This window comes from Ptiloglossa arizonensis, chromosome 4 (assembly GCF_051014685.1).
Source record: "Ptiloglossa arizonensis isolate GNS036 chromosome 4, iyPtiAriz1_principal, whole genome shotgun sequence".
Classification (NCBI taxonomy): Eukaryota; Metazoa; Arthropoda; class Insecta; order Hymenoptera; family Colletidae; genus Ptiloglossa; species Ptiloglossa arizonensis.
This window is the reverse complement of record NC_135051.1, coordinates 11,194,063-11,210,823: the sequence shown is the minus strand read 5'-3', so window position 1 is coordinate 11,210,823 and position 16,761 is coordinate 11,194,063. Positions and strand designations below refer to the sequence as shown.

The window sequence follows — 16,761 nt, the reverse complement described above, 5'->3', positions numbered from 1 at the left end:
TACATACTAAAATGATTTTAGAACGCATATTTGTCTTGAGATTTTTTGTTGCAATTTTCTATAACTACTTTGAAACATTTCTAATTTTTATCATTCATCTTTAAGTATGAAAAATAAGAAAACATTTTAATTAAATGTTATGATTTATTTAATAAGGTTTATTAAACAAATACATCAATTTATCATGTAATTTCAAAACATGGATGAATTTGCTCCCTGCTTTCTAAAGGGATGTAATAATTATGTTAAATTAATATACGTGAATCTTTATGAACACAAAAAATTATCTCTTAATTTTAAATCAAAACTATTTTACGTCAAAATCAATTTATGTTGTTTACTGATAATGCCTTAAAATATTAATATTATTATTATTATTTATTTAACAAATTGTCTTTTTTTATTTGGTTGTATTTTACGCAAACTTTCTAACATTTCTTAATGTATTTTGCACACAAATGTTCTTGTAGTTCTGGTGTCTTTGAAGTAGCCATGTACAATCTATGTTGTAAGTAATCCCCAATAAGTTTAAATTCTCTTTGCAGCTGTTAAAATAACAATTAGTTGTGTATAGTAGTTTATTTATTCTATTATTTTTTTAAAATAATTTTACCTCAGTTACTATAGTTGGCTTTGATCCTTTCGTCGGCCTCTGTATGCTAGTAGTTTTCAATTTAATAACTGTATCGTCAACCACTCCTTCTTCAATAGTTGTTACACCAAAATTATGTGACAACATCAAACATACTTTATTTGTATCAGGTATTATTCTTAAAAATCCAACTTCATAATGCAATGGATTCTTTGTTTCAGAATGCCAACTTCGTGCAGTATAAGTTAACATTGGTTGACCAATTGATTCAAAAATAATTTCTTCGCAATATGTAAAAGGTTTGATTGTTGGAAATTTACCAAATCCAGTATTTTCAGTTATCCATGTGCCTTTTAACCAAACTAATGGTTTGAGAACTTCATGTATTGGTAATTTATTCATATCTAAAAGAAAGCAAACTATTTATTAAAATAATTATATTCCCTTATAAAAATAGATTTAACATTGTTTAAATAATTTTTTAGAAAAATAGCCTGTATAAGAGAAATACTTTTTGAAAAATATAATAAATTATATTATACAAATTTATAAATATTATTTTAACATCTTATTATTTAATAACATCTTGTTACCGAATTGTTATAAAACGCATGCACTGTACATACATAATAAATCGTTTTTTTATATAACCTTGTACGTATGTATCCAAGATATTATAATAGTTCCACAAATCGATAAGTGAATCCAAACAAAACCACGTGAGTGCGGCAAGACTTTGATGGTGGAGTTATCAGATGAATCGTTTTTGTCGGCTATTTGTACTGGAAAACAACGATGAGCATAAACAATGTTCTGAATATCGAAGTATTGCAAGCCCCATGTTTGTTGCGCTATGAATGTAAACTTTAGTATCACGCTTTTTTTTTTATCCAAAAAATATATGTTTGGATTTTCTGAAGTAAGGATCTAAGTAAAATTAATCTAAGTAAGGATTTTAATTCAACTCATATTTAGCTTATTTATATTTCAAAAGTGTTTTATTAGTAATGATTTGTATTAATATAAGCAAGAGTTATGCCCTGAATTTGCAATTCCATTTCTTATTTCGATTGACATGAAACTTTACATTCATGTCAAAATTTTTTAATACGATAATATTCTAGACACAAGTCACGCTCAAATGAATTCTGGTCAAATAAGGGGAAATTGACTATACTCCGGAACACCCTTTTATCATAGCTCTTGCACATATGGCACGATACAGATGCATAGCATTGTACTCCTGATCGTATCAGAGTGACTTTAATTTCTTTAAATATTTAACTTGTAAATAATATATCGGTTGAACAACTATAAAAGAACAATATCCTGGTAATAGATCGTAACATATAAAGTATCAAATAGGTTATTTCAAGAATTAAACTATTATTTATAAAATACATCTTCATTATGTTTTTAGAAATAATTTCGATACATGTATACTATACATACAGTACTCGAACAATTAAGAGTACACCTAGGTTGGCAATGACAATTTGCAGGGAAATAAATAAAAACGGACGTATTCATAAGTAAAGACACAATATATATGTACGTACTTTATTTACATACTTTAACAGATAATTCTGTATAAAAATTTTTAATAAAATTAATTATTTACGTATATTTAACGAAAAATGACAAGGTACACTTAGTTTATCATTACAAAACAGAGCATACAAAGAATAGAATTATACAACAAATAAACTTAATTTTAATCTTTTTTTGCATAACCCTGGGTATTTATAATTGCCTTTAAACTTCTAGGCATTGATTCGATTAATTTTTGGTCGTTGAACTCGAATTATTTTTCCACATTTCTGTAATTTTTGCTTTCGCAAAAATCTACCTTTCTGGTAAACCTGTAATTAATCAATTTTGATTTCAATTCCTGCCACAGATGTTCAATTAAAGTGGCATCTGGTGATTGTGACATGCCTGTTAGAATGCCTTTCTTTTAAACCATTCAAAAAGTCCTCTATAACTGAGTAAAAGTCCTTTCTGAAGCTGAAGAAAATAGACCAATAGTTGTAGACCATTTAATTGATCATGCAGACATTAATGTAAACATTGATATTTCGTTTTTTTGGATGGACTATAGATTTGCATTGCTTCCGGGTCACAACTTACGAGCTGCGTACAATACATTATAATCTGTCCAACAAAACGAGGCATCAAAGAAAATACGAACGCTTGGTTAGTGAGTGATAAGATAAGCCGACTCAATAATTTTCAAGTCCTTTTATATATGTGTGTCAGTGGTTGTGAAGAAAATTTTTTATACAATTTACGTTTTCATTTTTTTTTGTTGAAGCATTTTATAAACACGTGTCATTTATTGGATATTTGTTTGGTTAATATGATTTTCAGAAGTTATTATTAGTATTAGATGATTTTTAAAGCTCCTGAATAACTTTTTTAGGATATTAACAATTTATTTCAATTTATTATATTAAATATTTGTTAATTTTAACTTTAATTTTAAAAAAAGTACCTCAAAGTGCCTTCGTGATTGTTTTTATTATTATAAGAAAAATTAAAACTTAAAGCAATGCTAATTTGAATAACCCAAGGTTGACCAAACCAAAGAAAACGTTCATGCTACTTTTCAATCGTTTTTCAGTAGAATAATACAAAACAATGGCGAAAAAAGGTTAATCGATAATAACAGTATAACAAATCGCAATATTAAAAGTTTTCATTATTGAGTTGTATTTCTTTAAATAAATAAATACATTCCTACATTTTCTTTAAAAAAATATTTTGTTGAAAATTAAATAGCTTAATACATTATAGATCATTTTAAATTGTTTTATTGCTTCCATTCGTACCGACCGTGACTGATCGTTGAATAGACTATAGTTGGTAGTGGCAGGGAAATTCAATATGGCACTGGATAGGTTCGATACCTGCCTTTGCATTAAAGTTTCGATAGAAGTATCGTCTCTGTACGTTACTCTACCTATGCTAGGAAATATCGGATCGACATAACGGACCAATGAAATTGTGAGTTCTGTTTACATTTACATCCAACTGCTTTTCCTGGACCGTGTTCGTGACATAAGATTGTAGTGACTAATATCATTATACATAATAAAATATAAAGTTAGATATGAAATATAATTGCAATATTTCTTATTCTATAACTGCAACTGATCCCATTGAATATTCACGAAACGTCACTTTTTTTAATTGAGTTTTCTTAAGGTACTATTATTATTATACATTACGCTACAATATAATAACCTTTTCAGTTAAATATGAATATCTATACTTTAAATTAAATATTAGAAATATTATTATTAGATGTATTACTTACATTAAATTTCTCATGATTTTTAAGTAATTGTACGTATTTTTAAAAAACCGCAACTGCTAAAAGTAATAATATGGCGACTGGAATTAACAAGTACGATTAAATTATACTACAAATATCTGTTCATAGTAAGTTTTTTAACAGTTATACAATAATTTAATTCTTTTTCTTAATTTATAGTATGTCGATTATAAACAGTTTTTATTTAATTTTTATTACAAATTATTTTGTTCATACTACTCATTTTGAAATGCACTTAATGTTTGTATTTGATGGTAATAATTAATGATTAATATTTAAAACATCATTCCATAGAAAATAATTTGATTTATACACATTTATTAGGTATAACATCATAATTATTTATATAATAAAATAATAAGTATCACCACAATAAGAAATGTCCTGTTATTAGATAAATTCTTGATTTGATACATGGAGTTTGAAATATTTAGTTTCATTATTAAAGAATATACTTAATTCTGTAATTCTGTAATTATAATATTTAACTATGTTAAATAAGGTTTTGCAATTTATTATAAATTTGTATGTGTTTAAATTAAAAGTTGTTTTAATGTCATTTTCAAATTATTTACTTTAAATTTATATTATTAGTTTAGAAATTTGAAACAAGTATAACATTTTTAAACAATTACATTTTGTATAAATATATTAATTTCTGTGCAGTATTTTTATTGTATCTGTTGTGTATGCACATTTATAAATATATGTATTTTAAAAGAATAATGGCAGTTTCAATCAATGAAATTTGTGAAAATACTAAGTTGGCTCGGGAAATGGCATTAACTGGAAACTATGATACATCTGGAGTTTATTACCAAGGTGTTGTACAACAGATTCATAGATTACTTGCAAGCATTGCAGATGCTACAAGAAAAGCTAAGTGGCAACTTGTTCAACATCAAATTGTTCAAGAATTTGAAAAAGTAAAGGCTACATCACATACTTTACAGCTTTTTAAAGTAGAAGCACATGGAGAAAGATTATTAGGTATTATTATTATTATTGTTGTTATTTTTCATAATTAATTTTTACCAAAAATGTTTATGAAAATAAAATAATAACATGAAAAAATATTTAGGTACTTCATGTTTATCATTTGAGGAACCTACAAGAGATCCAACTTTATGGAGCTATAATAATTCAGATACTTCTTGGAACCAAACCTTGACAAGAGATCCAGATGTATGGCCACCTTTGACACCCGTAGAACAAAAGTAAAAAAAACATACAATAACATTAATTGTAAACAAAGGACTTTTAAATTAAAATTATTAATTATATTCAATTATGAAGAGTATTAATGTAAAAAAAGTATATTTTTAGAAATATTAGACCACTAAAAAATCAACCAAAACAACAAAATCGGACAAGTGTACGAAAATCAATTGCTACAGGAAAGAAATCAGATGTCAAAACAATCGTTAAAAAAGATGACAGAAAAGTGTTAAGAAAAGATGATTTAAATAAAGTTAGTCTTCTTTTCTATTATGAATAATTTTATATACAATGTAATTATACTAGAATGTATAAACATTTTTTATAGGAAAAATTAGAAACTGAAAAGATTGATGTGGAAGTAGAAGAACGAAAATTTGAGCCATCTGGCAATGATAAAGATCTAGTAGATTTGTTAGGTAATGTATGTGTTCGGATACATTATTAATACTAAATTTAAATCACTCACTATGTAGTTACACTAATGTTGTAGAGAGAGATATTGTTCAAAAAAATCCAAATATTCATTGGGATGACATAGCTGATTTACATGAAGCAAAACGACTATTAGAAGAAGCTGTTGTTCTTCCAATGTGGATGCCAGATTTCTTTAAAGTAGGTATGCACATATTTTGTAATATTCATGGTATTATAATACTTAATGTAATACATATATATTCAAGGGAATTCGTCGTCCTTGGAAAGGAGTACTTATGGTTGGACCTCCAGGTACTGGGAAAACAATGCTTGCAAAAGCAGTGGCCACTGAATGTGGAACAACATTTTTTAACGTATCATCTTCTACCCTAACTTCAAAGTACAGAGGAGAGTCAGAAAAACTTGTTCGTCTTCTTTTTGAAATGGTAATTCTAACTGACAGCATGAAAAAATGTAATTTCTGTATAAAACAGATGTATTTAAGCAAAAATTATTTCTCACTATATTTTATGACTCTTCTATTTCTATAACTGTTCTATGTGTGATAATACTACATATATTTATTTATACAGGCCAGATTTTATGCACCTAGCACAATCTTCATTGATGAAATAGACTCTCTATGCTCTAGAAGGGGATCTGAGTCTGAGCACGAAGCTTCTCGAAGAGTGAAATCTGAACTTCTTGTTCAAATGGATGGTATAAGCTCAAATAGGTAACAGTATGTTATAAGTTTAATAAATTTATTAAATGTTATATGTATCAAAAATAATATTTAATCATATGAAACGAGAACACAATATAATTTTTAGCGAAGACCCAAGTAAAGTGGTAATGGTACTCGCAGCAACAAATTTTCCATGGGACATTGATGAAGCTCTTCGAAGACGATTGGAAAAACGTATTTACATTCCGTTACCAAATCGTAAGTATCACAATTTTTTAGTAGTAAATTTTGTATATTATATAGTGTTTAATTTATTAACATGTACGTATATTACACAGATGAAGGTAGAGAAGCATTATTAAAAATTAATCTGCGGGAAGTAAAAGTAGATTCATCCGTAAATTTAGCAGATATTGCAAAAAAGTTGGAGGGTTATTCTGGTGCAGATATTACAAATGTTTGTAGGTGGGTAAAACTTTAAAGAAAATTTTTTTTTCTTTATCTAAAACTCAGAAATATGTATAAATTTACACGTTTTCAATATAGAGATGCATCTATGATGTCCATGCGAAAGAAAATTGCCGGTTTAAAACCTGATCAAATCAGACAACTGCCAAAAGAAGAATTGGATTTACCTGTATCCGCTGCAGATTTTGATGAAGCTGTGGAAAGATGTAATAAAAGTGTTTCTCAAGAAGATTTAGAAAAGTATGAAAAATGGATGAGTGAATTTGGTTCATCTTGATATCATTCTGCTTCAAAAATATGATTTCCTAAAATTCATTCATCCATATTAGAATCACTTAAATCTTTCTATTTATCAATACTGATACATAAAATATAAGAAATTGCTTCTTAAAACAGATTTATCAATATTCAAATTGCAATATGGACAAATGTGATAAACTTTAATTAACAATATTTTAAAATGACGTTCTTCGTTATATTCTTACTTACATGGGTTACATATTATATACCTTTAAATTTTTTATAATACTGTAAATACATGGAATTTTTTTTAAAACCGAACTTCGTTATGAAAATCGTAAGTGCAGTATATATTGAAAATTACATGAATCAGAATATTAAAATATTTTTTCAAAAATAATTTTAAATTATATCAATATTGCCTACATTATAAAAATTAAATATGAACAAAAATACCTTGAGTGTTCACATATTTGATTATTGTTTATGTATGTATGTATATCAGATTTTATTAATATTTTTTTATTTTATGACACTTTACAATTAATTGTATTAATTATACGTCAATAAGTCTGTTTGAAGAAGTTAAAAATGTTTCATATTAAATTTGAAGTGTATCTATTTTAATTATATTTATAATTCTGAGCAAATCAAACAAAAAGATAGAACTACATAAAATTTATAAAATATATAAAGTACTTAAGAAACAAATTTCATGTATGAATACTAAACTTGAATGTACAATAAATAAAAGTGATTAATGTTACAGATTCCAGCAAAAATCACACAATACATATGTTGATTTAAAATATACTTAAATGGTTTTATGAAAACTTTAATATATACTTTATACAAATTTGATTTATATTATATATAATGATTCTTTATTACATATGAAGAACACTAACAATATTAAAATACAAATATTAATATATGACTTTATTAATTAAATATTTTTTGGAGCACAACCTTCTTTTCTCAGTTTTTTAGTCTCTTCATCAATATTATTTGAATCTTTTGGTGCTTTATAATTTGCTACATGATCAACTCGTATTGTTCTGCCTAAAACCTGCAAAATGTAATTATTGTAATAATTACTGCGTACATGTATACAACTATATAATTTTTAACTTAATTAAAATAATTTGATTAAATGTACCTTAATACCATTAAAATTATCAACAGCTAATATAGTACTTCTTTGGTCCTCGTAACACAGAAAACCATATCCTTTTTGTTTTCCTGAATCTTTATCCCTAATTAAGTTTATATTTACTACTTCTCCATACCTACAATAGTATAATTAATATTTATGAATAAATTATATTACTATATATCGAATAAATATTTTAAACTTACTGAGAAAATATGGTTATGACATCACCCTCTGTTAAATCATATGGTAAACCACCAACAAAAATCCAAGCACTATCTTTATATTGATTATGCCAAGATGTTTTCTTATTACCATATAATTCTTGTTCCCCAAGTTTTTGTATATTTTTTACGTTCCTGAAAAAAGTGTACAGAACATGATTGAAAATTTTTTCAAATTCAAATAATTGTATTCATGGTTTGTAAATAAAATAGCGGTACTCACGTTAAGGGATTCATTATCTTATATATTCGTTATCTTTTATTATATATATAATAAAAAAAAAGGAAGGTACAACTTTTAATTTGATACTCTGTTATACAAACTATATACACGTTCTGTTGATTATTACATACTTATAACGGTATACTTACATACCGCGATCATACAAGTATCGTACATATACAATATAGTATATTTACATTAATACACTTATTGCAATAAAATATTTATTTAATATTTTACTTTTTCATATTAATAAATTTATATACTGAAAACTGGAAATAATTTCTCCACCTCCATATGTCTAATATATTGATCTATTAAGTAGGTAAAAATAATCAAAAAGAAATGTTTTAAAACATAGATACGATGTGAAAATACGCCCGTGGACATTAATTCGTTTTTGCTTTACGGGAAAGTCACCGGCTACGAACCAACCAGGACTTGCTTTTTTCCTACAGGCATTTTGGTCGATGATGATAACTTTCCTTTGAAGCGGGAAAAATTAATGCAAAACCTAACCTAACTTAAACTAAATTCACTAGTGAATGTATACATTCATTAAGTTCTTTTTTAACTGTGACATGTACATTCATTTTATTTAGAATAACTGTTGTAATTATTTTTAAATGTATAAATATTATATTTAAATAAAAATAATATTCACTTTTATAAAAATGGTAAGAATGATATTTTTAATAAAATACCAGATTCTTTTTTAAAGGATTTTTGAAAATTCTTCAAGTTTCTTATTACTAAAAAATGTATTACTATCACAAATGAAAATTAAACCAATTAATACAATGTTAATAATAATTAAATAATATTTAATTTATTTATTTCTGTAGGATGTACAAAGGCATTCTGTACATACTCTTGTATTCAGATCTTTAAAGAGAACACACGACATGTTTTTGTTAAATCAAGGTACTTTACCACCTGTGGATTCTAATTTGTAAGTATATTTATTACAACCAGTAAAAATAAACATTACTCAAGTGATATCTTTTAGGCAAAAAGTAAAGAAATCTGTAAAAGCAAAAGATTGTTATGGCCCTGTATTAGAGCGTGTTAAAGATAACAGTATAGTAAAAACACAAAATGAAAATGAAAATGCTGATCCTCCACCACCAGGCGGTATTTTTTTATATTTTATATATCCAAAGATTATTAGAGAAAAATGAAATGTCAAAAAATATCTGTTTAAGATAAACTGAGAATTTAGGAGCAAACAAAAAGAAACTTTTAAAATTAAAACTTAGATTAACATATTCTGTTTCCAAAATATGGACATTTCCTGTTTTTCCTTAATAATCTTCATTCTTAGAAATTCATTATTGTTTTAATAAGAAAGATATAACTTGATAGATGAAACATTTGGAGGAAGCAATAGTTCTGCAATTGTACCTTATAATTCTACACAAAATAACAATACAATCATGATGACGCAAGCAAATTCTGGTGGAAATGCAATGAATAATACTGTAGTGATACCTCAAAAAAAGACACCTTCTATGGCAAAACCAAAATGGCATGCACCATGGAAACTATATAGAGTTATTAGTGGTCATCTTGGTTGGGTACGGTGCTGTGCTGTTGAGCCAGGAAATGAATGGTTTGCTACAGGTTCAGCAGATAGAGTAATTAAAGTATGATCAGAGTCTTATTTGATATTTTTACATTATAATGTATGCAATGTATTGTTTAATATAGTGGTATATTTTATTTATATTATTTCTAAAAAAATTCTAGATATGGGATCTTGCAAGTGGTAAATTAAAAGTTTCTTTAACTGGTCATATAAGTAGTGTTCGTGGACTCGCATTTTCTCAACGTCATCCATATTTATTTTCTTGTGGAGAAGATCGGCAAGTAAAATGTTGGGATCTTGAATACAACAAGGTTATCCTTTATTAAAAACAATTTTTAATATTTGTCATAATTTATTTTATGTAATCACACTTATTTCTTATTTACAGGTTATAAGACATTATCATGGTCACTTATCAGCAGTATATTCTATGGCATTGCATCCTAGCATAGATGTATTAGTGACTGCAGGTAGAGATTCTACTGCAAGAGTATGGGATATGCGTACTAAAGCAAATGTTCACACACTTGTTGGCCACACTAACACAGTTGCGAGTGTAATTTGTCAAATAGCTGAACCACAGGTATTCTTTACCTAGTATTCTTATATTCTTTAAAAAAAAAAACGTTTAAAACACAACTACAAGGTTTTTTTTTCATTAGATTGTTACTGGAAGTCATGATTGTACTATAAGATTATGGGATTTAGCTGCAGGAAAATCTAGAGCTACTTTAACAAATCATAAAAAGAGTGTGAGAGCTGTAACTTTCCATCCATCATTGTACGTATATTTTTCAAATCCTTTTACATCAATATCTCTATTCATTTAATTTGTACTAATTATATTAGATACATGTTCGCCTCAGCATCTCCAGATAACATTAAGCAATGGAAGTGCCCAGAAGGAAAGTTTATACAAAATTTATCTGGTCACAATGCTATAGTTAATTGTTTGGCTGTTAATGTTGATGGCGTTTTAGTTTCTGGAGCAGATAATGGTACTATGCATCTTTGGGATTGGAGAACAGGGTAAATTCATGTAATGATTACATTGTTACATTTACATTTTAATGTTGCTTATGATAGAATCTACAAACTTCAAGGTACAATTTTCAACGTTTACAAGCTCCAGTTCAACCTGGTTCAATGGACAGTGAAGCTGGAGTCTTCAGTATTACATTTGACATGTCTGGTACTCGAATGATTACAACAGAAGCAGATAAAACAATAAAAGTTTACAAAGAAGATGACACTGCTGTAAGCATAACTTATTTATTAAAAGATAATCGTGTAGTAATCAAAACATGAAATTTAATTACCTTTTTATTCATACTTTTAGACGGAAGAAACACATCCTGTAAATTGGAGACCAGATATAATAAAACGAAGGAAATATTAAACGTCTTTAGATGTAATAAATATTAAATTCAGATACTCATAAGTTACTTTTAATAAAATAAATTTTATTGAAGAATTTCAATATCTTAAATTTCTTCGTCCAAATCAAACTCTTCTTCTGGAAAATCTCCTACTTTAATATGAATTGGTTTTACAAATCCACCATATTTTGGTAAACATTCAAAATACTTTTTTCCATTGACACTATATTGAAAGATGTAAAACATTAAAAGTACAATAGATGAAAATATAAAATAATATAAAATTATTTGTAATCTTACGTTCCATCGTTTTTACCAAGTGGTTCATCATATTTTACACCAATCCACCAACCTTCTTTAAACTCTGTTTTACCTACAAACAGAAAAATTGATATATCAAATTTTAATGATACATAACAAAAAAAAATTAAATTTAAATAATTTTTGCACTCACCAACATACATGATAATAGCTCTTCGTTTTGGTTGATTTGGTACACAAACTTCACAACGATCACCAACTTGGCATAATTGAGCTGCTGCTGCTTCTGCCTCCTCTTCTTGACTTTTTTCTTCTACTTTCTTTTTCATTTTTTCTTCATTGTACTTTCCTAATTTATTTTTCTCCAAAAATGCTTTTACAGTATCTGGGTTATATTTAAATTATATGTAATAATATAAGTTATATAACATAATTAATATATTTATATCAAGTGTAGCACGTCATTAAGTAATGATTTTAGTGAAAAAAATTTTAGGTAAGAGTTGAATAATTACGAGGTGGATGTCATTTAATACAACTAATTTTTGTGAAGAATATATAAACTTCAAGTTTATTTTTTACATAGAATCATGCATTTTTTATTATGTTACTTGATCCAATTCATAGTTTTGTATACACAAATATTAATGGTATAAAATATTATTAGTTTGAGAGATATTTTAACTTTAATTGTGAAAATTATTTTAAATGAAATTTGCCTGGTTTCAAAAAAGGTATATAGTGAAGTATTCGATTTGTTCCTACCATTTGTATTTATTTGTATTTGTGAAAGTTGTTTTTAATTTTTTAAATAGAAGTTAAATTTTTTTTTATTAATAGATAAAACTATTATTCATTAATACATTAATACATTAATACATTAATACATTAATACATTAATACATTAATACATTAATACATTAATACATTAATACATTAATACATTAATACATTAATACATTAATACATTAATACATTAATACATTAATACATTAATACATTAATACATTAATACATTAATACATTAATACATTAATACATTAATACATTAATGCATAAAACTTTGAAAGTGATTTAATGACCATCGTAATACAAATCACTGAATTCTACTACTATCTACTAATTTTGTTATAAAAAATTTGACTTCCATTTAAAAAATTGAAGATGACCTTAAAGTTTTGATAAATATAACTAATAGGAATTGCAACAAATTATGTCCTCCTTGTAATTATTCAACTCTTATCTGAAACATTTCTCACTAAAATCATTACTTATGGTAAGATAAAAGTGGTTCCAGTTACATGTTCCACATGGTATGCAACAAGACTCAGCAACTTATAGTCCACAATCTTTAAAAAAATTATTCTCTGAACTACTATTGTCAAAAAATAATGTAAGTGTTTATTTCTGATCTAATATAAAACCATACGATTTTAATAAATTGTATTGATTTACTGCATACAACAATAAAATTATAAAAGGATTTAAATATTTAAAACAAATATGAAAAAAAGTATTTACAATATAGAAGCAATAACAAGCTTCTTGCTTTTATGATTTTTGAAATAGATTCTTAGATCTAGTATCTCAATAAGTTCGAGATACAATATGAATATATATATATCAATAAGAACTTATTGAGATACTAGATCTAAGAACAAAAGTTTATTATTACTACCTTCATTTATTAATTATAGATAAATTTGATACATCATTAACTCAGTTACATGGTCACTGAACCCTGTTTAGAAGAAAGTTGCCGAACTTATATAGTGTTATGGTTTGTATAAAATATTACAAGCGTTTTTTTTGGAAACTATTAAAGATAGTAAAAATTCTTTCTTAATTTTATAGGATTCATAGGAATTATTTATGTAACATATGAACCTAATCCAGGCCAAAGTGATGAAATCTTTCATATTTTTAAATGAAATAATACATTAATCTTTGTATTTTAGGACAGTTCATCTAAACACAAATAACATTTAATTGAAGCATCTCTTACTATATATAATACTATATATAATTTTAGTAATACACGAATAATTACATTTTGTGCTAATATATTTTGATTACCTAAATTAATACATTGAGATTAATATTAATACAATCAAGAGCACTTGAAATTGTGAACAAATTGTAAGAAAGAAATTAAATCAAATTTCATTTTTTCAGACTTTTTTATGAAACTTTATTTAAATTAATACTTATAGTTCTCATAATAAAAGATGCAATAAAATAGATTATCTCTAATACTTCTGCCTCTGTTAATCCATAATCTTTATTACAAGTTTGAGAAAACACACAGAAAAGAATAAATATATGTTTAGAAATAAATAACTAGTATCTTGAGCATTTAATGCACTAAAAATCGATTATTATTTCTTAAATCATTAGTGGTAGAAAAAAACATTTGAAATATTTGTTATTTGTTCTAAAAAATATAAAGATTTATGTAATGGTGTTAAAAAGAATTAAGAATGACATCTCCCTGCATCTATAATAGATCTAGTTGCAATTTCTCATCTATCACATAAAAAGCTCTCAAGATCCCTGTACAAATCAAAATATAATTTTGTCATTAACTCTAATAGTTTTTGAAAAATCAAATTGTAACTTTATATATTATATGTACCATCCTATATATTTATAATATATACATTCACTTATAACGTATAATGTATTAAAACTATTTTACCTGCTCGTTTGGCATATTCTTCTTCAGATATTTCAAATTTTTCAACATTATTAAGATTTTCCTCAGTACGAGAAAAATTATCTATTACCTAAAATGTTATATATTTTTATTATTAATATGTATAAAATAATTGTCACATTAATTTTATACAATAATAACGAGAGTAAATTATTTTACATGCACTCGCATTCCATCATCAATAGGATATGATCCTAAAAGTCGTTGACCATCATCTAACTTGCAAATTAATTTACTATTCTTATCATATACCTCAATTATCATTGTTACTGGATTACCACCAGTTACAAGTTCCAATTTTCCCTATAATATGATAAAATAACAATTATTTATGTAATAATATGAATAATAAATAGTAAAAGAATAATTATTACAATATTTCTACCTTAAATTCATCAATCGTTATTCCTTTCTGAAATCTTCGTTCTACACAATATGATTGCTGATTAGAAGTAGTAATAGATAAATTTACAAAATCTGACGTTACTATGCTAAAAGTATTCATCTTCGCTTAAATTTAGAAGAAAATATCAGTCTATCTTTGAGTCAGCTTTCAGGTGAAATTCTCTACACATAATAGGTTACTTAGGTTATAACTGAACTATCGATTTTACAAAATAATTCATTTATTAATTAATGATAATTACAATTTTGATGAAAAATACAATATTATTTTATGTGATTAATGTATTATGTCTAACAGGCGCCAAATTGTAAACGAAAGTATTAATGTACATAGTATATACTATACACAGTTATTTGATTAATATTGGGAAACTGCACTATCTCTATGTTTGTGCTGTGTACAAGAGGGAATGATTCAAATATTACATTGCTTATTGTACAAAAACAAAAAACCATTTATTATAAATTGAAAATACATAAATAATTTCTTTCTAACAATAACATTTAGTTCAATACATTTTAGTTTATAATATTTAGTATAATACAGTTTAAATAAAAATTGTTGCATCTTCACGTTACATTAATATTCGGATGCTGTAAAAAACAAATATTTTATATATAAAATTAACGAAAACCTACGATTTAAATATTTTATCGTAAATACTTTTGGTTTAATAACCTCATGCATGCATTTGGGCATATTAAAAATAATTTGTTCCAAATATTTTGGGAAAATAAAATCCCAATCTTCTTTCAGTCTCGTTTGTAACTCAACTTTTGAATTTATTGGTGCTTATCTAATTCTTTGGTGTAATTTATCCCATAAATTTTCTATGGAATTTATATCTATATTTTGTGGCGATGGACGTAAAATTTTTGAATAATTATATAATAAATATTCCTGCATTATCCGAGTTTGTGTTTTGGGTCGATATCTTGACAAAATTTGAAAGTATTTTGTATTCTCATATTATTTATACTTTTTGGTAAATTTTTCTTCAAAATGTTTAAATATTTACTCTTATCTAAAATATCATTGATAAATACAAGTTCACCAATCCCAACACTCAAAATACATGTCCATACTATCATGAAACCTCTTCCATGTATAAAAATTGGTTTTAAATTTTTTGGTTTCAAAGCTTCATTCATTCTTGGCTATGTTATATTTTTCCTACGTTGAACTATTCTTCTACCAGGTTTGAAGTCTGTCAACAAATTCTTTGAAAAAAGCCAATTTTTGTGTCCTATTTATCTCATTTATGTACCACTTCTTTGCTATTCAATCATTATACATATTATTTCTCAATATTTTACATACTGTTTCAGCATTGATTGTCTTTCTTCTTTTATTCAAAATTAAAAGTTGTCCCTTTTGTTTCTTAAATTTAATATGACTCTTGTTTATACCTTTTATCAATGTTGGCAACTATTTTCGTCTTTATGACTAATAATTGTGCAATTTCACGATAAGTTTTACTTTTAATTTAAATTATAAATTATCTTTTAGTGGGTTATAATTGTCAAAATTGATATGTTTTCCTTTTTGTGGCATATTAAATTCCATATGTTAACACTTTAAAATATAACTTTGTACTGAGGTAGAATAGTATTCCAGTACTTTATATATAAAACTAATATATTTTGCAGTTCAAATGATTTTTAGAAATTGTTGGATTGCAAAATGTACACACCTGTCCGAATATTAATGTGACATCAAAATGTAACGATTTTTTGTTTCAAATCTATTTTATAATTAAATATTATTGTTAGGACAGAATTGTTTAGAAATTGTAAAGAAATTATAAGGAAGCTTATTTCTTGCAACATGAATAGTTTGAATACAAAGAAG

The 16,761-nt window shown here is 25.8% G+C and overlaps 5 protein-coding genes across 13 annotated transcripts; 2 read left to right on the top strand and 3 right to left on the bottom strand.

Annotated features, from left to right (window-relative positions):
* Nucleotides 1–152: 152 nt before the first annotated feature.
* On the bottom strand, nt 153–1,810 carry LOC143145674 (peroxynitrite isomerase THAP4). 3 transcript variants are annotated; one of them, XM_076309267.1, is made up of 3 exons: nt 1,186–1,810; nt 614–996; nt 153–545 (listed from the first exon to the last, which is right to left on the bottom strand). In XM_076309267.1, the coding sequence occupies exons 2-3, from the start codon at nt 992–994 to the stop codon at nt 429–431; spliced, it is 498 nt and encodes a 165-aa protein (XP_076165382.1). In that variant the 5' UTR covers nt 995–996; nt 1,186–1,810; the 3' UTR covers nt 153–428. The 3 variants fall into 3 exon arrangements, with proteins under 3 accessions (XP_076165382.1, XP_076165383.1, XP_076165381.1); XM_076309268.1 differs by having other exon boundaries at nt 1,219–1,810; XM_076309266.1 differs by having other exon boundaries at nt 1,244–1,803.
* A 1,659-nt stretch (nt 1,811–3,469) lies between these two features.
* Nucleotides 3,470–7,319, top strand: Kat60 (katanin p60). Of its 6 annotated transcripts, none has more exons than XM_076308559.1 (12): nt 3,609–3,799; nt 3,936–4,036; nt 4,694–4,919; nt 5,011–5,146; nt 5,256–5,400; nt 5,476–5,566; nt 5,641–5,762; nt 5,831–6,010; nt 6,158–6,300; nt 6,398–6,510; nt 6,591–6,717; nt 6,799–7,319. In XM_076308559.1, exons 3-12 carry the CDS (start codon nt 4,706–4,708, stop codon nt 6,995–6,997), a joined length of 1,470 nt encoding a protein of 489 aa, XP_076164674.1. In that variant the 5' UTR covers nt 3,609–3,799; nt 3,936–4,036; nt 4,694–4,705; the 3' UTR covers nt 6,998–7,319. The 6 variants fall into 6 exon arrangements, with proteins under 6 accessions (XP_076164671.1, XP_076164675.1, XP_076164674.1 ...); XM_076308558.1 differs by having other exon boundaries at nt 4,651–4,919; XM_076308556.1 differs by lacking the exons at nt 3,609–3,799; nt 3,936–4,036 and adding an exon at nt 3,470–3,598 and having other exon boundaries at nt 4,651–4,919.
* Nucleotides 7,320–7,788: 469 nt separating this feature from the next.
* On the bottom strand, nt 7,789–9,035 carry LOC143145840 (RNA-binding motif protein, X-linked 2). Its single transcript, XM_076309606.1, has 4 exons — nt 8,561–9,035; nt 8,320–8,472; nt 8,120–8,249; nt 7,789–8,029 (listed from the first exon to the last, which is right to left on the bottom strand). The coding sequence occupies exons 1-4, from the start codon at nt 8,572–8,574 to the stop codon at nt 7,907–7,909; spliced, it is 420 nt and encodes a 139-aa protein (XP_076165721.1). The 5' UTR covers nt 8,575–9,035; the 3' UTR covers nt 7,789–7,906.
* Tango4 (transport and golgi organization 4) lies at nt 8,787–11,552 on the top strand. The gene is made up of 10 exons (XM_076309603.1): nt 8,787–9,237; nt 9,406–9,512; nt 9,570–9,694; nt 9,926–10,206; nt 10,310–10,459; nt 10,537–10,731; nt 10,811–10,929; nt 10,998–11,177; nt 11,252–11,405; nt 11,488–11,552. The coding sequence occupies exons 1-10, from the start codon at nt 9,235–9,237 to the stop codon at nt 11,545–11,547; spliced, it is 1,374 nt and encodes a 457-aa protein (XP_076165718.1). The 5' UTR covers nt 8,787–9,234; the 3' UTR covers nt 11,548–11,552.
* Nucleotides 11,195–16,617, bottom strand: Tbcb (tubulin-binding cofactor B). 2 transcript variants are annotated; one of them, XM_076309605.1, is made up of 8 exons: nt 15,152–16,617; nt 14,890–15,071; nt 14,664–14,807; nt 14,487–14,574; nt 11,982–12,173; nt 11,828–11,900; nt 11,595–11,750; nt 11,195–11,503 (listed from the first exon to the last, which is right to left on the bottom strand). In XM_076309605.1, exons 2-7 carry the CDS (start codon nt 15,007–15,009, stop codon nt 11,633–11,635), a joined length of 735 nt encoding a protein of 244 aa, XP_076165720.1. In that variant the 5' UTR covers nt 15,010–15,071; nt 15,152–16,617; the 3' UTR covers nt 11,195–11,503; nt 11,595–11,632. The 2 variants fall into 2 exon arrangements, with proteins under 2 accessions (XP_076165720.1, XP_076165719.1); XM_076309604.1 differs by having other exon boundaries at nt 11,195–11,750; nt 15,152–15,503; nt 15,589–16,616.
* Between the last annotated feature and the right edge of the window lie 144 nt (nt 16,618–16,761).

Excerpts from the sequence above, each read along its gene's own strand:
- LOC143145674 (XM_076309267.1), bottom strand. The coding sequence starts at position 994 with ATGAATAAATTACCAATACATGAAGTTCTCAAACCATTAGTTTGGTTA. Across the intron at positions 546-613 it reads AGCCAACTATAGTAACTGAG|CTGCAAAGAGAATTTAAACT; the intron begins GTAAAATTATTT and ends TTATTTTAACAG.
- Kat60 (XM_076308554.1), top strand. The coding sequence starts at position 4,619 with ATGCACATTTATAAATATATGTATTTTAAAAGAATAATGGCAGTTTCA. Across the intron at positions 6,011-6,157 it reads TTCGTCTTCTTTTTGAAATG|GCCAGATTTTATGCACCTAG; the intron begins GTAATTCTAACT and ends TTATTTATACAG. Across the intron at positions 6,511-6,590 it reads TTACATTCCGTTACCAAATC|ATGAAGGTAGAGAAGCATTA; the intron begins GTAAGTATCACA and ends TATATTACACAG.
- LOC143145840 (XM_076309606.1), bottom strand. Across the intron at positions 8,250-8,319 it reads GTCATAACCATATTTTCTCA|GTATGGAGAAGTAGTAAATA; the intron begins GTAAGTTTAAAA and ends ATACTATTGTAG. Across the intron at positions 8,030-8,119 it reads ATAATTTTAATGGTATTAAG|GTTTTAGGCAGAACAATACG; the intron begins GTACATTTAATC and ends TACATTTTGCAG.
- Tango4 (XM_076309603.1), top strand. Across the intron at positions 10,460-10,536 it reads GGGATCTTGAATACAACAAG|GTTATAAGACATTATCATGG; the intron begins GTTATCCTTTAT and ends TCTTATTTACAG. Across the intron at positions 11,178-11,251 it reads CTTTGGGATTGGAGAACAGG|GTACAATTTTCAACGTTTAC; the intron begins GTAAATTCATGT and ends ACAAACTTCAAG.
- Tbcb (XM_076309605.1), bottom strand. The coding sequence starts at position 15,009 with ATGAATACTTTTAGCATAGTAACGTCAGATTTTGTAAATTTATCTATT. Across the intron at positions 11,901-11,981 it reads AGCTATTATCATGTATGTTG|GTAAAACAGAGTTTAAAGAA; the intron begins GTGAGTGCAAAA and ends TTCTGTTTGTAG. Across the intron at positions 11,751-11,827 it reads CTTGGTAAAAACGATGGAAC|TGTCAATGGAAAAAAGTATT; the intron begins GTAAGATTACAA and ends CTTTCAATATAG.